General features: G+C 39.7%; 1 protein-coding gene across 3 annotated transcripts in view; it reads left to right on the top strand.

Moving 5' to 3' along the window:
• The window catches only part of PGM2L1 (phosphoglucomutase 2 like 1), a 102,367-nt gene that overhangs the window by 38,604 nt on the left and 51,580 nt on the right, over window positions 1-12,183 (top strand). Inside the window, exons 1-2 of one of the 3 annotated variants that reach the window (XM_027578001.2) lie at window positions 5,812-5,957; window positions 6,429-6,564. The exons of 1 other annotated variant lie outside the window; for it this stretch is intronic. In XM_027578001.2, the coding sequence (XP_027433802.1) occupies window positions 6,454-6,564 (111 nt within the window). In that variant the 5' untranslated portion in view covers window positions 5,812-5,957; window positions 6,429-6,453. Of the gene's footprint in view, window positions 1-5,811; window positions 5,958-6,428; window positions 6,565-12,183 lie in introns of those variants that run through there. One more of the 3 variants, XM_027578002.2, reaches the window with a different exon arrangement.

Below are 12,183 nucleotides of genomic sequence, written 5' to 3' on the forward strand. Positions count from 1 at the left end.
AATAAATTTAACAAAAAAGTCTAAAACTTACACTCTGAAAACTATAAAATATTCTTGAAAGATATTAAAGAAGATCTACAATTAGAAAAAAATCCCGTGTTCACATTCCCCAATCTGATCTATAGATTCAATGCATCCAAACAGAATCCCCAGCTGACTTCTTTGTAGAAATTGACAAGCTAACTGTAAAATTTATTTAGAATTGTGAGGGACTTAGAATAGTCAAAACAATCTTGAAAAAGAAGAACAAAGTAGGACTCATACTTCCTGATTTCAAAACTTACTACAAAGTAACAGTAATCTAGACCTCAGGGTCCAGGGATTGAGCCCAGAGCCCCATGTCATCATTGGGCTCTCTGCTCAGTGGGGAACCTGCTTCTCCCTCTCCTTCTGCCCCTCCCTGCCCCCCTCCACTCGTGCTCTTTCTCAAATACATAAGTAAAAACTTTTTTCTTTTAAAAAGAAGACAACAAAGGGAAAATCTCCTTAATTTGGCAAAGGATTCCTTTCTTTTTTTTTTTTAAGATTTTTTATTTATTCATTTGAGAGAGAGAGCACGCAAGAGCACGAGCAGGGGGGAAGGTCAGAGGGAGAGGGAGAAGCAGACTCCCCTCTGACCATGGAGCCCAACTCAGGGCTCGATCCCAGGACTGCGGGATCATGACCTGAGCCAAAGGCAGACACTTAATGGAATGAGCCATCCAGGTGCCCCTTGGCAAAGGATTCTTAGATATAAGCAACAAAAGAAAAAAAAGAGATAAATCAGACTTCTTCAAAACTAAAAAGTTTTCTGCTTCAGACAACACCATCAAGACTATGAAAAGACAGGGGGTAAGGGGATGGGTGAAATAGGGGATTAAGAGTTGCAAACTTTCAGTTATAAAATAAGCTACAGAGATGAAAATTATAGCATAGGGAATATTGTCAATAACATTGCAATGACGTTGTATGGTGACAGATGGTGACTACATTTATTGTGGTGAGCACTGAGTAATGCATGAAATGTCACATCACTATGTTGTACCCCTGAAACTAATATAACACTGAATGTCAACTGTACTTCTGTAATAAATAAAGGAATGCAAAAATCCCACAGAATGAGGGGAAATATTTGTAAATCATTTATCTGATTTGTATCAGGAACTTACATCAAGAAATACAAATAAATCTTACAACTCAAAAATTAAAAAAAACAATTTAAAAAATGGACAAAAGATGTGAATAATTCTCCAAGGATGATATACAAATAGCCAATAAACATATGAAAAGATGTTCAAGTCACTAGTCATCAGGGAAATGCAAATCAAAACCACAAGAAGATACCACTTCATAGTCACTAAAATGGCTAGAATCTGGGGAGCCTGGGTGGCACAGTCAGTTGAGTGTCTGACTCTTGATTTCAGCTCAGGTCATGATCTCAGGGTGGTGAGACTGAGCCCCAAGTTGGGCTCCACGCTGAGTGTGGAGCCTGCTTGATTCTCTCTCTCCCTCTCCCTCTGTCCAGCCTCCTCCCCCATGCACTTTCTTTCTCTCCCCCCAAAAAATAATTTTAAAAATGACTAGAATCAAAAAGTAAGATAATAACGAGAGTTAGAAAATCTGTGGGGAAACCCTCACGCACTGCTGGTAGGAATTTAAATGGTGCAGCCGCTTTGGAAAACAGTCTGGCTGGTCCTCAAATGATTAGACACCGAATTACTACATGGCCCAGCCAATCCATTCACAGGTATACAGAAATGAAAACCTATTCCACACATAAACTGTACATGAATATTTGTAGCAGCATTATTCATAATAGCAAAAGAAACAACCCAAATGTCATAAGTGGACAAACAGATCAACAAAATGTAGTATACCCATACATTGGAGTATTACTCAATCATAATTCTACAAAGATAGAAAGCAGATTAGTGGTGGCTTAGGCCTGGGAGTGGGATAGGGTGATAGGTGGCTCATAGCTAAAGGGCTTGAGGTTTCTTTTTGAGGTAATGAAAATATTCTAAAATTGACTGTAGTGATATTTGTGCATAACTATGAATATAACAAAAAAACCCCCAGAACTGTACACTTTAAATGGGTGAATTGTTTGCTATGTGAATTATATCTCAATAAAGCTGTTTTAAAAAATGTAATAATGCATTCACTCTCCGGCACCAATCCTGTACTTCCACAAACCTGAAAGGGGATGCCTCCTTAGATTTTGCACCCTAGGTTCTTTGCCTTGCTTCACCCTAATCCCAAGTGTGCTCTGCATCCTTCCCCCTACCTTATACAAAGAGAGACACTTTTTATTTGTTGTTGTTTTGTCCCTTTGGAGTTTTATGTGACAGGGCTAAAAGTAGAAAATAGAAAATTGTTTACAAGATACTTCCTTTATTGACTCTAATTTTTTTTTTAAATACAGAGTTCACTAGAGTTTAGGTCAAGTATCTTGATGAGCAACAAGAAAATACTTATCTTTTCAGAGAAATCACACAGCAGAATGATAGATTTCCTCAAGACTTAAAATTTTAAAATAGGAGGGTGATGAGAGAGCAAGAGAGTCCCTAAAGATTGCTTGGTAGCAATACTTCAAGGAACTGGCAAGATGCTTGAGGGGATGACCATATAGTACACCTAGACAGAGGCTTTGGGGTTCATAGCCTTAAAACCAAGTTTCCTGACCACAGCTTATGAATGGTATGCAAGGAGAAAGCTGTCGGACTTCCAGAGACTACTATGATCCTAGACAATACAGATGTTAGCAGAAACCTTGATGAATTAGAGCTATTGACTCTGTTTCCCTGGATGAGAGGGGAGCCTATGATATTGATGAAAATTTAATTTCTTGCTACCCTGACAGAATGAGAGCTTTGAGTCTCTTAATTGATTTTTTAAAGCAATAAATAAAGGGATATTTCTTATACACTTGAGGTTTTCCTTTTAAATTTTTTAATTTGGAAATAATTTCAAATGAAGTTGCAAAAATTAAAATAGTACAAAGATTATCCAGCTATCCTCTACCCAGATTCCCCTATTATTAAAATTTCCCCCATTTGATTTATTTCCTATTTATCTAACTATATGTTTGTATATATGTTTATATATGTGTATATATAAATACATTTGTGTGTGTGTGTATACACAGTATTTTTTCTGAACCATTTGAGGGTAAGTTATATATATATCATGATCCTAAAATATTATGTCATATATATATATTAGGACCAAGAGAGATATTCTCTTTTATAACCACAGTTAGGGTTGCCGGATTTAGAGAACCGTGGGCAAATTCCCATAAAAAAGGATGAAATCTTGCCATTTGCAACAACATGGATGGCGCTAGAGAGTGTTATGCTAAGTGAAGTCAGTCAGAGAAAGACAAATACCATATGATTTCACTCATATGTGGAATTTAAGAAACAGAACTAGTGAACAAAAGAAAAAAGAGAGAGGCAAAACAAGAAACAGATTCTTAACTATAAAGAACAAACTAATGGTTACCGGAAGGGAGGTGGGTGGGGGGATGGGTGAAATAGGTGATGGGAATTAAGGAGGGCACTTGTTGTGTTGAGCAGGGAGTGATATATGGAAATGTTGAATCACTATGCTGTACACCTGAAACTAATATTACACTGTACGTTAACTAACTGAAATTTAAATAAAAACTTAAAAAAAAAAAAGAACTCTGGGCAAATTCCAACAGAAATTAAAGCTTCTGAACTTTCCCTGACTAGGAAAACTATTATACTCCCTCTTCTGGACACACTTACACTCTGTTCTTTGATCTGATGAGTTCTGGGTCTCTTTGGTCACCCCTCAATTCCTGAGCAATAAGCCAAAGATGCTGGGCAAGGTTTCTGGTAACCAATGTATGTCATAATCTTGTTGATGAAATTGGGGGCTGGTTGACTCTGGTATTGAATTAAAACTTGTATTTCTCCAGTCTTTTATGCTTGCCTTATATAATTCCATCTCTTGGAAGTTCTGTTGATTTAGTAGTGTTTCTCAGAATTGAATTACATTTAAGAATTGGCTTATAAAACCACTGCTTATCGAATTTAATATGTGTAGAAATCATCATTGGATCTTGTTAAAACATAGATTCTGACTCAGTAGAATTGGGATGGGGCCTAAAATTTTGTATTTTCCAGAAGACCTTATAAGAGGACCTACTCTGTGTAGCAAGGTTATGGCCACTTATGCCACAATCAATAGATACTTGTTAAATATGTAGGGACCTAGGCCCTATCCCAATGTACTGATTCAGAATCTCTGGGTCAGTGACCAGGAATAAACGTTTTAAATGAACTCCTAGGTAGATTTGAGAACCAGTGGTTTATGGGTTTGAAATGCCCTCCACCTTTTTCTCTACTTATTTTTTGTCCCTCAAAGCCTAGTGCTTGTCGCTCCTGCTGCTTGTTGCTTCCATTGACCACCTCAGACTCTGAATTCTTTAACAGTTGTCTGCAGCAAGCATTTTCTGTTTCTCATGGGCTCTCTTTTCTCACATATATCCCGTCTCCCCAGACACATTTTATTTTTTGAAATGAACAGTTTTGTTATATACTTTCTTATAGCCTCAGCTCCTAGCATAATACTTGGCATAGAGTAAATATTTAATTAACATTTGTTAAGGACAATAATGGTGATGATAGTGAACGATTAATTTCTTTTCAGGACACGTGGTTGTTTCCCAGGCCTTGTGTGATTAAAAGAATCTGCTCATTCCATAAAGGAAACCACCCAACTGCTTAGCAAAGACTGTAAATGCCAAATGTGGCACGTTATTTTTCAGGAATTGGCACTACGATCCTTCTGTACTTTGGTAGCTTGGATTTTATTATGGTAAATGGCTTGTTAAAGGAAAGTAATACTTTGAATTTATTGTCTTTTATCTGTGAACCTGAAAGCACTCTAAAGCCATTTATTAAGTTACTGTATAGCCATGCTGTAAATATTATTACACCCTCCTTACAAAAAAGCTGACTAGGGAAAGAGCTGTAAGATACTCCGCCAAATTCACAGAGCTATTTTAAGAAGGCCAAACCAAGAAAATCAGCAGCCCTAGTGTCTGACAGGTAAGCCTTCCTCGGCATCTCCCAGACCTCAAGTTGTGTGACTTTGCAAGGTGAGCGTTCCAGAGGAGAGAGGCCAAAGAAGAAATTGAAGATTATTTCAATAATCTCTTTTCCTCCGTTTGCCTACTGCCATTTCTCTTTGTAACCCACTTTTGACGCTTGTACATTGTTGCTTGTGTTATGGTTAAATGCTGACCCATTTTTCCTCATTAACTTCCTTGTTTATTTTTTCTGTCACCTTGTTCTCTCTCCTCCTCCACTGTAGCAGCAAAAAGAACTGCCAGCAGACCAGATCTGAAACGAGGTTGGCACCCTGGTTCCATCACTTAGGAATTCTGCCTTTTGAAAAAGTCCCTTCACACTCTGGGGCACTTCCCTCTGTTGTTTGTAAAATAGGGATAGATCACGCCCACCTACCACACAAGATGGTTGAAGCGATAGAACACGATTCGTAAACTGTAAAGCATTAAATGGATACCAGTGGTCCCCTTACTGCATAAGACCAGGTTTAAATTAATTTAATTTCAGGGCCACATTGCGCAGCAAAGTAGGGACAGGGCGTGTCCGTAGGGAACAGCCTAGAGGCAGATCTTTTTTCTTTGAGGAAAGGGAGGGCGCGGAGCTGCTGGGTGTTGTAGTCTTTGCAGCAGTCTCCACAGGTCTCGGAGAAAGAAAAGAACTACAATTCCCGTGAAGCCGTGCGGAAACAGTCCCTTGCACCCTCCCGCCAAGCGCGTGCCCCGAGCTGAAACGGGAGCTAGAAGGGGGTCCTAAGGCGCGCGCCGGGAATCCGCGGAGCGACCGCTGAAGCGGGGTGTTGGTGGTGGCCATGGCAGCTGATTGAGAAAAGGAGACGCGTGGGAGTGTGTGGGGACTGTAACAAGGATAAGACGCATGGCAAGTGGAAATTATAAAAAAATAACCCGACCCCTCACCGCCCTAACGAATCCCAACTCGTACCACTGCGGAGGCGCCGAGAGCGCGCTCTGCGCTCGTGCCTCACGCCCCAGCGACTTAAATCGGCAGGGGCGGGAAGGGGCGGGCCCTGCGGGGCGGGGGGCGGGGCGTAGGGCGGCGGCGGCGGCGGCGGCGGCGGCAGCAGCCACGACCCAGACATCTGGGACTGTTGTTGTTCTCTCGTTGTGGGACCGCCTCAGTCCGTTCGCACAGAAAGAGACTCGGAGCTGGTTTGGTGGGAGCGGGCGGCCGCATCCCCCCTCTCTCCTGCTTCCCCAAAGCTGCAGCAGGAGCCAGCCCAGACACCCTGCGGTTGGTCGGTCTCCGATGCCCTTCAGTGAGGAGGGGGCGTCAGAACCCTGGTGAGCGCATCTCAGCCCCCCCAAACCAGTGTCTTCGCTGACCCCCCAGGCCCTCACACCCCAGTCTGGCTGCCATGGCTGAAAATGCAGAGGGGGACCTGAACTCCAACCTGCTCCACACCCCTTACCACACCGGGGATCCTCAGCTAGACACGGCCATCGGGCAGTGGCTCCGTTGGGATAAGGTGGGTACCTGGTCAGCCTGGCATCCGCCCTGTCCTCCCGTACGCCCTCCCACAAGCAATCCGCCTTTTCCCGTCCCCACCCGGTGCTCGGCAGGCTGCAGAGGAGATGGCTCAAGCCACCGGGCGGGGACCAGCGGAGCCGGGCGTTGCCACCCACCTATGCTTGGGCTTACCCCCGGGGACCGTCTGAGCCGGGCTGCCAGTAGTCTCTTCCTTTTGCAGTGGGCGGGATTGCAGTCTCCCTTTCTCACCCACCCCCCGCCCTTCAAGTGCGCGTTGTCTCTCTCAAAAAATAATAATTATTATTATTATCATCATCGTAAGTTAAACCCTTCATAGAGCAATTTCCTTTATTCTCCCTTGATTTCCTTCTCTGCAAACCTGAAAGTCGTTTTTGGTACCCTTTTTTAGATGTCTCTAACCGCTCTCCGCTTTACTTCTGGTCTGGTGTGTTTCCACCTTCCGTCGCTAGGTAGTCGTTGGTCTTTTATCACTCCCTGGTATTCTCTAGTTAATCACCTTTTGCTCTTGAGAAAGGTAAGAGTTCTCTTACCTCTATATTTCCCTTTCCGAGAGTTATTTTCTGGAAGTATCCTGTTCAAAGAATCATGTTTTCATGGTTTCATTTGATGTTCCTGATACGGAAGTGTTTTTGCTTTACCCATTTCTTTTCCTCCTCTACTCCTGCCACCCCCTCCAAGTCGTTGGGGTGATTTCATTATGTGCAGGCATATGGGATGGATCTGTGAAAGCCAGAGTTAAAATGCAGCTCTCACTTGTAGAAGAGGCCGCTGGTGGCTCCAACAGAGGAAGATGATCTAAGCTTTTGCTTTGTCAAGTGCATTTGTTGAAGTAGAGAAGGCAACGTATTTAAAATGGAATTAATAATAGTGAATTAAGGAATTAGTATGGCAGTATGTGAAATCATGTACAAAAGAATTTCCTAAAGGATTCACTTTCTGAAAAAGTCTTATTTTCACTTTGCTCGGTCATTAATGCATTTAGCAAAAAATATTTATTGAGCATTGGGTAATGTTTTCTGAGCCTGTTAGGAATGAATACTAGTGGTGAGGAAATAGAAGGGGTTCTGCCCTCAACAAGTCTTCAGTTAGCAGATAAGACCAACAAATAAGTAATTACAATAAGTTAGCTACTGTTACTTGGTCATATGCATCTTGGATATTCTCTACTTCCTCTAGAGTCTAAACCAGTGCTTCTCAAACCGTGAAGTGCTTGCAGATCACCTGGGGCTCTAAAATGGAGATTCACCTTTAGTAGGCCTGGGGTAGGGTATGAGATTCTGCCTCAAGAATGAGCTCCCAGGTGATACCGATGCTGCAGGTCTGTGGACCACACTTGGAGTGGGAAGACTCTAGAGTGTTCTGATTCAAATATCAAATTAAAGAAATAACTCCCTTATTATAGGATTTGACCATATAGATATATATATTTTTTAAGATTTTATTTATTTGTCAGAGAGAGAGAGAGAGCATGAGCAGGGGGAGGGGTAGGTGGAGGGAGAAGCAGGCTCCCCACTGAGCAAGGAGCCCGATGCAATGCGGGACTCATCCCAGGACCCTGGGATCATGACCTGAGCCGAAGGCAGACGCTTAACCGACTGAGCCACCCAGGCATCCCTAGATATAAGTCAAGTGTGCAGAATTTGTGATATCCCATTAATTACCATAAGGATATATAAAAAGCAAATAACTTTAAAGCCATTTGTCAGAGGTCAGCTTAGCATACAATAAAATCAAATGTACTACAAACTGACTATATAAATGTCTTCAGCATGGAAACCTGACCAAATTACAAATGAATGATAACCTTATCTGTTTAATATGGTTAATTGTTTTTGCTTAAAGCCATCTGCTTTCATTGGTATTTTCAGGAAATGAATGTTGTTGGACACTTATGTGTCCCTGAAGAGAAAGGAAGATTCATGCAATTTGGGAAAATACTTGTAGAATTCCAACACAATTTAATTTACTAGTAACTACTATGTATGTCAAAGCTTTTGATCCCAACAGTAGGAATTTGTTTTCATTGCCATGGATGAGATCTTTTGTTCTTTTTAGGTGCAAGTTTTGACTATACTTTGCCTAATGAGTCCTTCATTGATTTTTTTTTTAAAAGATTGGTTGAATGAATTAATATTTATTAATTGTCTATGCTGTGCCTAGATATTGGGATGTATGGAACTATTAAAAAAACTATGCGTATAAACACAAAAAGGTAACACTAAGACAGTATTGGTGGCAATTAAACGTTTTATAGGCAGTCCTTATAGGAATTCAAAAGTAAGGAGTGACCTGTGGACTGGGATGATCAAGGAAGACTTTATAACATGGGATACATATAAAAAGACTGAGGGGAGCCTTCACTGAAAATGGAAGAGAAATTCTTAAATTATATTTAGAGTGCCCTCTCTATATAAAATACTAGCTAAAAACTTGTGGAAAATACAAAAATGAGATAGATAGGAAGTATGTTTTCAGAGAACATAGAAGGGAAAATGAAACAAAAGCTCACAAAGGGAGCAAGTAATAAGTGCCCTGAATCAAGGAATAAATATTAAATAATTATTTAATAAAAATAATTGATCCCTCTCATAATGGGAAATAATGCTTTTAATTGGTAAACAAAGGTGTATTTACTATAGATTGATAGTGTGGGTAACCTAGGCTATATCCCAGGGCACTGAAATTTAGAGTGCAGACCTGAGCGAAGGTCTCAGGTATTAGGTATTATTTTGCTTGAAAATAGATAAAATAATAGATCAAACTTACAGCATTTATTACATTACATGCTGACAACAAATATAGTCTTTTAGAAGAGAAACTGAGTTTAATACCTGATTAATATCTATGTAGTGAAAAAAAGGAACCTATCAAATGTGGCTGATTCTCAGTGACTCTGCCTAGATCACCAAAATTGCTGGTTTTAGCCTTAGTAGGGTGGTGGATTTAGAAAAGTCTTCATGAAAAAAAAGTATTATTTGTGCTAAACTTTCAGAATTAGTTAAAATTTAGACTTCCCAACATAGAGAGGAGATATTCCAAGAGAGATAGAAACTTTATGTACTTAGAACATTTGTTTCTGCTGTAGCTTTGGGTACAGAGAGAGAAATTATTGGAAAGGTATGTAGAGACCAGGTCATAGACACATTCAGTATGTGGTCATTGAATGACCACATAAACACATTCAGTATGTGTTTAGTGGCCTTGAATAATAAAGGTGTATGTACGTGTTAAAAAGAAAATAATGCAACAAGACAGGGTTTTTATTGGGGCAGTCTGGAATATCCCACATAGTTTCTGTGGGGTGGCATTCTGTTGGTAAATTTACTATAGTTCCCTATCTGACCCTCAGTTTTTATGCCTTCAGACTTTGTTAGTCTGTTTTGTCTCAGGATGGAGTCACCCTACTCAAGAAACAAACTGATGTCTGAATTCAGAATGCAATTTTATTAATTTATTGTACAGGTGTAATATAAGTGGATTTGTCTCCTGTCGGGGTATTTTCTAGATGCATCATCAGGGAAGTCAAAGAATCAGGAGATTTTTAGTGATCATGAAATCAGATCACAGGGATTCAGATACATGCTTAAATGTTTAACAGCATTGGCCTGTAATAAGTAAATGCATCCATTTCTATGATGGGACTATCCTACCACTGGAACCCAACAAGTCCGAGGTTCAAGGTGTTCCTCCTCCAGGTAATGCACAGATGACTCTTCTAAACTGCTCTTTCCCTTCTATGCTCTAGGGCTAACTAAGGCTCCCACTTTCTTCCTACTTTCTTTCAATGTTTTCATACATTCTATCACATTATAGACAAGTCTTGACTGGCCTAGAAGCCAGATTCTCTTTAACATGACAACTCTCACCTGTTTCTGATCTACTGTAAATTTTAACTTTTTGAAAGCAGATGTAACCAAGATACTGAGTACTGCTCAAGTTTGGGTGTGTAAATGTGTGGGTGGGGAGTGGGACAGGACACAGGGCAGTGCTGTTCAGCCAGCTAGAGCAGCGACAGCTCTATATTGACAAAATGTGCAGGCAGAGATTGGCCATGGCATTTTGAGAAATACTAAGTAGAGCACTCTGGTCTCAAAATGAAGGTCTCTATTGACAAAGGATAGAATGTAAAGCTAAAGATGAGTTAGGTTAGGTTAGGGTTATGAAATGCCTGAAAATAGAAATAAAAGACTTTAAGCCAGTGATTTTCAGATATCTAGCAGTGAAACTTTTTCAAGCAAAATATAGCCCAGAAAACTAGGGGTGAACGAATTCCCTTTTAAATCATCATTGTGTGATGGAAAATATATCCAAGAAGCACCTCTACAAAGGCGGTCTAGTGTAATTTCATTGTATAGAGGCCTAAAGAAGTTGTGGTAGAGCCTGCCACCTAGTTCAGTCCAATTTTTACAATACTAGTTTATATTACTTTTTTTGGTTCACATTTTTCTAATTAATTTGGTCTTTAATCAATGAAGAGTACAGAATACATATGGCTTTATTAATTTGGGGAAATATTAGTACTTACTAGTTGAATTTATTTGTGTAATGTTTCAAACTTTGTAAAATGATCTAAATCTCATTTGATACTCACAACAACCCTGAATGGTAGGCAAACTAGGTAGTCGTTATCCCCATTTTTACAAGTAAATAAACTTAGTTTCAGAACGGTAAATGACTTACTCAAGGATGTATGACTTTTAAGCAGTAGAGTTAGGACTAGACTCGAGGTTACCTGACCTTATCAGGTAGGTTCAGTTATGACTGCACTATACTCTATACCCTGAATATTTAGTAAATGTTAGTGACATACACCAGGTTCAAGGACTTCATTAAATCCATTTTATTGGCTTTTGTAAAACCTGAGTAGGATGTAATTGCAGAATAAATGTCATGGAATTTTTTTAAAGAGCTGAATTTGCAGATCAACAGTTGCTTTGGTCTCCCTGGCAACAACATTCTCCCTCTGAGAAATTTAACATATAAATAAGGGTTTGAATTCATTTTACTTCTTAGAAATAAAACTCATTTTTTCTTTTTATTTCCAAACTTCTTACATTCCCCCCTCAGTTTCCACCATTTCATCTTCAATGCATTTTTATTTCAAAGAAATACATGCTTATGATAAAAAAGTACAAAAGGGAACATAATAGAAAACAATGTTCCTAACCACTTCTCGTTTTTGATTTGCTCCTTAGAAGCCATTTTTAGCTGTTTGTTTTTAGTTATTCTCATGGTTACCATCAAAAGACTAAATAATATGCTAGTACCAGTAGTCCTTGACTTACGTATTATTTGTCGAATACATGCTATAAAAACTCAGAGCTCACACGATTCTCTACCTCTCCTAAATTTCAAAGGTTATGTTTTAGTTATTTTTTTAAAAGTTTAAATAATGTACTTAGTGCTAACAAAGTCTACAGAACAATAAGCCCAACTCACAAATCCAGAGCTCCCAATTGCCCGTTTTGTTTAAGAGGACACTGGCACTGACATGGATGAATTACTCCAATGTAAAGAAATACCAGATGACTATAGTCCCTAGATCCACATTGGGCTTCAAGGAATGTGTCTATGCCATAAATAATAAAAAGCTGGA

The sequence above is a fragment of the Zalophus californianus genome, chromosome 11 (genome assembly GCF_009762305.2).
Source record: "Zalophus californianus isolate mZalCal1 chromosome 11, mZalCal1.pri.v2, whole genome shotgun sequence".
In the NCBI taxonomy this organism is placed as follows: domain Eukaryota; kingdom Metazoa; phylum Chordata; class Mammalia; order Carnivora; family Otariidae; genus Zalophus; species Zalophus californianus.